The sequence below is a fragment of the Meleagris gallopavo genome, chromosome 6, assembly GCF_000146605.3.
Source record: "Meleagris gallopavo isolate NT-WF06-2002-E0010 breed Aviagen turkey brand Nicholas breeding stock chromosome 6, Turkey_5.1, whole genome shotgun sequence".
In the NCBI taxonomy this organism is placed as follows: Eukaryota; Metazoa; Chordata; class Aves; order Galliformes; family Phasianidae; genus Meleagris; species Meleagris gallopavo.
In genome coordinates, this window is record NC_015016.2 from 49,704,402 (window position 1) to 49,710,603 (window position 6,202).

Sequence of the window (6,202 nt, forward strand, 5' to 3'; positions counted from 1 at the left end):
TTTTTAAATCCAGGCATACTGCGTTATAGCAGACGAAGATTTCGGCCTCTACAGAGCAGCTGTGTGCTTGGATCAGCCTTCTGCTCTCCTTATGGAAGGCCAGAGCATAGTCAGCTCTGACCTTTAATTTTAGCGAGGAAGAAACAATCACGTATGTATCAGTGAAGCTTCAGCATCACTAGCAGTTGGTGCCCAATGCGAGCAATGGTCCTCTGTGCTCAAGCACTTGGTGCCTTTATTTGTGCCAAGACGCTGCCTGCCTCACCAGCAGCTCAACTACTCAGTAAATCTCCCAGTGGCCTCAGGCCTCTTTTTGTGCTACAGCACAAACAGCGAGAAGAATACTTCCAACACTTCTACTTAACCTAACAGCCTCACTAAACTGGTGATGGCATACAATGGTACTATGCTGCTCTAAGCTCTTGATCCCACCAGTGAAGTAAAGCCCAAGAATTCTGTGTTCACAATGGTGTTGTGCTGTCTGGATTTCCTCAAAGCTGACCATCTTCCAAGACAAATCTCAATCAAAGCATGTTGTCTGCATTAAGTGATCAGTGTCTCTTCTTCAGATTACTGATCAGAAACAAGATAATGAATGCGTGATACATCACAGTCATTTTAAGTCTTGAGCTTGTGTTTTGCCATTTCTTATGAAGGAATTTTGTCCACTCTTTACCCTTTGACATCTCCTTATCCATTGTTAGGTTTTACAAAATATAAACCAAGCTAATATAATGCAATTTATGAAAATAAATACAACTGCTATATAATTTGCTGCTCTGTTGCACTCACTGATAACATCAATTGATGTTATTCCCTGAGAAATATATATCCAAATTAAAATTACTATTTCTTAAAATTCCAGGGATTTAGAATGGAAAAAGATTTAAATTAATTTCCTGCATTTTAAAGGGCCTCTTTAAATACCAGTTTAAATTTAGTGTACTGTTCTAAAACAGCAGTTATCTGAGTATGACAAATGATCTTACTCACTGTCAAAGATTAAGCAATTAAAACAGCAGAAAAGCCCTGCACTCCAAGTCGCACCATCTTCCTCATTAGAACAGTGTAATACTGACATCTATACACCTACCACTAAAAAACCAAATGGTATAAATAAAACCTGAATTCAAAATATTATGCCTGTTCTTTCAACTTATCCCAAATCCAATGAATTTTGATTTCCCCATGGGAATATGGCTGTTAAAGAACTTTAAGAATTCAGTTTGAGCCATCGTTCTCAACTACAAATGGTGGCTTATCAGAATAACCACTAGTGGCAATAAACTGTTAAACCCACACTACTCATTGCACATGAAGCAAGGAGAAATGATTACCACAGAAGTGACTCAGGCAAGATCATGCCCCAGAATAAAACTAAGGAAAGCACTCTCACAGAAAACTCATCATTTTGAAGTTGTTTGCCATAAAAAAAGAGACTATGTACTAACACATATGTACTAATACATGGTGCTATGACAGTCCAGTGATAACGCCCTCATCTTTTTCTGTGAGTACTTCTACTTGTTCTCAAGAGAAAATAGTGCCATAATTAGATAATAATCAAATCATATATTGTCCTCCTCATGGAACAGGGCAAAAAATATACATAACATCCATACCAATTACCAGAAAGTCAGTATTTTCCTTACTCAGCACACAATACTTCCCATAACAATGCACATTTGGTGTTAAAAATATTCATATTTGAAAGATCTGGTTGTGAAGTTTATCCTGACTAAAACATTCAGCTAAAAACTAGCAGCGCGTGACTATCCCGACTCCCCACCTCCAAGCAAAGGTTACGTGGGATGCACTGCTCCTCCAGGCTCCACCAAAAGCCACCTCTCCATACTGGCACACATTCAACGATTCTTTCTCAGAACTCTGAGTTAAGAAGATACTTGGCCCCATCCCTCCCACAGTTAGGTACTTGGACATATGAAGATAGGCACGATTATAAATGATTGTTTGCAGTCCATCCTGCTCAAGGCTGGACAGCTGGCTTTGCTAACACCAGAATGACTTTTTTTTTCATGCCTTTTTTTTTTTAACCTTCTCCTGAAACAGTATATAGGATCTGTCTTTGCAATCACTTGAACAGAGCCTCTGTCTGACCTGTCTTAAATTGTACTTGCTTTATTTGAAGTCCCCATATTCTCTGACACAGAAGTTACTACATCATTAAGCCACAAGAAAAATAGAAGACTTGAGCTTTCATGTTTCTTCATCACCTATAAAATGAGCTATTTTCTACACAGAGGAAAGCTGTTCACCTAAAACTACACACACAACACACAAAAATCTCCACCCGCCCAAAAAATATCACAACATTTTACATTTGCCCCACTATTACCATCTTGAGAGTGAAGTACTTTGGTTGCAATTACATTTCATAGGCTGCTCTTCACTAATCAATTCTTTCTAGTAGAGGATGCAACTAACCTACTGTTGTTCATGCTAATCATCTTCTGAAGTACCTACCTGCTTTTTTTGTTTTGCATACAAAACTTCTTTAAATATTTATATAACATTAAAAGTAGACTGGATGCATGCAAATAATAAAGTTGAATCCCGCTTTTCAGAATGATGATTCTGGAAGTGCAAATTAAAATCTAATAATATGAAGTCTCTGCTTTCACATCCTAGTTGCTTAGTTGCTTCTAAGAAGAATCAGAATATGAATTGGTTTTCAGGTAAAAAATACTCAAAAAGTGATCTGGAGAAGTCTTAAAGAACCATCTGAACATAATTTTATTTTTGACATTATGAAATAAAACTTCATTTATGGCATGCTTAAGAAATTCTTATTTGCCTAACGATAACACAAAACATTAGATGACAGACATAGAAAAGAACATGTCACTTTCTTTGGACTTCTTATTTTCTTCATTCGTTATGGCTGGTAACTTTTAACCTGTCTGGCTGCTCCCATATAGCTTTATTAATGTACAAGCAGACTGATCCAACTATCCTAGTTTCCATTTCATTATCAGTAACTTTTCAATGGCTTCAGACCAGATTGCTGCTTTAAAAAAAAAAAAAAGTCTGTTTAGCATCTTTCTTTTGTGCAGTTTGTTTCTACATAACCTTACAGGCACTACACATGTAAAAAAGAACCACAACAAACTAACAGCACATATACCCACACACAGTATGTTCAGGTACCTAGTTCTGCACATTTAAAAGTAGCAATGCATAAATTAAGTGCTCTTTTCATTGCTGTTCCATTACAGTTATCTTGCAAGTTGAAAAATACTTCAGCACAGTTAAAGGAATAAAATGATTACATGACATGTTCTCATTTTGCTTTCTATATCCTATTGATTTTTAAAAGTACTGGTAAATGCATTTAGGTTCTGGTCTATAGCAGTTGTTTCCGTTATACCTAATAGCATTTCAGGATTGAAGAATTTCAATTTCTAGGATCACAAAGGTCAACTGACTAACAGAAAACAAACTCTTAAGACACGAAGACTAAGACAATTCTAGACACTGAGAAGCAGAGCTGTTCAAGTAGATCACAGTTCATCCCCCAAATGGAAGACTGTTCTACATCTCCATGGAAGTGTGCTTCACACCAAAGCAACCTATTTTTGGAAGTTACTTAACAATTACACAAAATTCCTAAGTGAAAAAATTCTCTTGTAAGCACAGAGTTTAGAAGTTCTTTAAAAGGTCTAACAATCAGTTCACGATGGCTAACGTGAAATAATTTTTCCTCAACAATGAAAATACCAAAATCTCAGCTTTATATAGACAACAAGCTATGAATAAAGAGACACACACGCTTTCCCGCAAAACAGAGGCCTTCCAATTTTATTATTTTCCCTTTGTCTGTGTTCATTCTAACTTTACATTTTGTAACAGTATTTTGTGTACAAACTTTCCATGTATCAAGGGAAAGAATTATCTGTATTAAGATTCAATTTATTACAATATTAGGACTGCTGCATTTGCACCCATGATATTTAAAAAATCTGTCAGACAAACCATGTAGAAATAAGTATGCAAAAACTGCAAAGAAAAACATTTAAGGAGCCAAAATTAAAAAGACCTTAGTGTGAATTCACACAGTCTTGCTTGGTTTCTACTAGGCTATTGCAGCCAAGTAGTCCTTAACCTCAGTCGGAGTTAGCCTCCTAAAACCAGCTTCATTACATATGCCAACTTCAATGTTGTCTTCTGTCATTTGCCCTTCAAAGCTCTCCTATTAAAGAAAATATAGTTCAGTGAGTCATTTCAGTGATGCCGCAACAGTAAGATATGTATTCTTTAAATGTTTTCCTAACCTTTAATGTTAAGATAGCTGTATGAATGGCATCTTCAAGCTCCAAATCTTCATTGTATCTGTAAAAATAAATAAATAAAATAAAAAAATCACATCTCAGCACAGTACAATCTTTCTGAATCCTACTAAGTCTAGAACCTCTAAAACCCCAAACAGTATTAAAATCCCCAACTATTTGTAAGAAATGCTATATTAATATTCAAAACAGTTACTGTTATTAAAAAAAAAATCATTATTGCTGCTGATACTGTGGAGAACAATGTTTTTGCAAATATATTAAACACACTGCTTATTGCACTGGATTAATTAATCATACACACAAAAGTTAGCGTTTTGTAAAGCCAATATCATGTACATGTTAAATAAAGCAATTAGAAACATCGTAAGTATTTTAAATCTTTGTACCAATCATTCAAAAGTGTACTTTTTTTTCCTGACTCTTTTATCTGAAACCTGGAAGAAGAGACAGCATTCTTTTAGATATTATTGAAATACATTTACCTTTTCTCAAGGAATGTTTTCCCATTGACGTAATTTTTTCCCATGGCTGTTGCTTTCCAAGCAAAATAAGCTCCCTGTAAAAGCAACAATCTATTGTTTTTTCTAATTCAGTCAAACATTACACATTCAGTTATTTGGTAACCGGTACAGAAGCCATTATGAAAATTCTGAATGTCATGACAATATGTGAGATTATTTTGGGTTACACTCAGACTGATTTGATGTGCAAACATTTGCTATGGAAATGTACAACACCATTTTAATTGGGCCTTGCTGATACACTGGGCCTCCCACTACTTTGAAAAATGGATTTATTAAGTTGTTAGCATAGTTTTGATTTGGGATTCCTTGAACAGAAATTCTATGTTTGCCCTTGAGAACTAATAGTCAGTTCTTTCACGAGGCTCATCTCATATATAAATATTATAGATATTTATAGGTACATTCGTGTGTGTTTATGCATATCACAAGTAAATACACGTGTATCTATACATTTTCAAAGACTTGCTACAAAACAGCCACCTGATTTATCTTAGCTACTACCAAGGTATTTAGCTTTTGGGCCTGTTCTTTCCTACAGGATAAAGACAATCACACCCATCTATACCTCAATCAAGATGCCTTACACGAGGCAACTGTATTCTGCTTTTTCATTTGACCACTGGGTAGAGACTCAGATTTCTGAAGCTTATCGAAAATCATGAGAATAACAGATCTTTTAATTTGATGAGAAGTCTTATAACTCAGGCATCAGCAGGTAAATTTTAGTAAAAACACTTTTCTAACACAGCAAATAAACTCCTGTAAATTAACCACTGCCATTAAATATGAAAGCATTTGCATTGCATTTCACAATGGAACAGACTCTGTAGCAAAACTAGGCCAGCTTAGGGAATAACTGTTTGAGCTGTCAAGTGGTCAAGTATTTTTTCCTAGTACCTGCTGCAGAACAGCACAATGACTCTTGCTGTTACTACTAAGCAGGTGGGAAGAGATGAAAAAGGGTGGTGATGTCCTTCAAAAACTGCTGCCATTCCTCGTGCAGTCCATAAATATGGAGGCACAGAATAAGCAAACAGGTGCCACCCACTTCCCATATTTCCTTTGGCACAGCAGCCAGAACTCCATGCATGCTGCCAGCATGGATCATTCTGACTTCTGAATTCTGGTTAAGGAATCTTCTAGTTCTAGATCCTTCAAACCACAGAAAGTATTTCACGAGCACATATGAAATTTTGGATATTTTACAGAAACAGAAGAATTTACAAATATAAGGTACTTACAGATGGATCTGACTGAAATAGATAGGGCCGCCCCTCATTCCAGCCACATATTAGCAGTGATACACCAAAGGGACGAACACCTCTACATACAAAAACAACAAAACCACACAAAACAAACAAGCAAAAA

The 6,202-nt window shown here is 35.9% G+C and overlaps 1 protein-coding gene across 1 annotated transcript in view; it reads right to left on the minus strand.

The window, feature by feature from the left end:
• Positions 1-3,791: 3,791 nt before the first annotated feature.
• PSMA2 (proteasome 20S subunit alpha 2) overlaps positions 3,792-6,202 on the minus strand; it is a 5,286-nt gene continuing 2,875 nt past the window's right edge. Inside the window, exons 5-8 of the mRNA XM_003207329.4 lie at positions 6,076-6,157; positions 4,793-4,866; positions 4,293-4,350; positions 3,792-4,210 (exon numbers count right to left, since the gene is read on the minus strand). Coding sequence (XP_003207377.1) covers positions 4,094-4,210; positions 4,293-4,350; positions 4,793-4,866; positions 6,076-6,157 — 331 coding nt within the window. The 3' untranslated portion in view covers positions 3,792-4,093. The remainder of the gene's footprint in view (positions 4,211-4,292; positions 4,351-4,792; positions 4,867-6,075; positions 6,158-6,202) is intronic.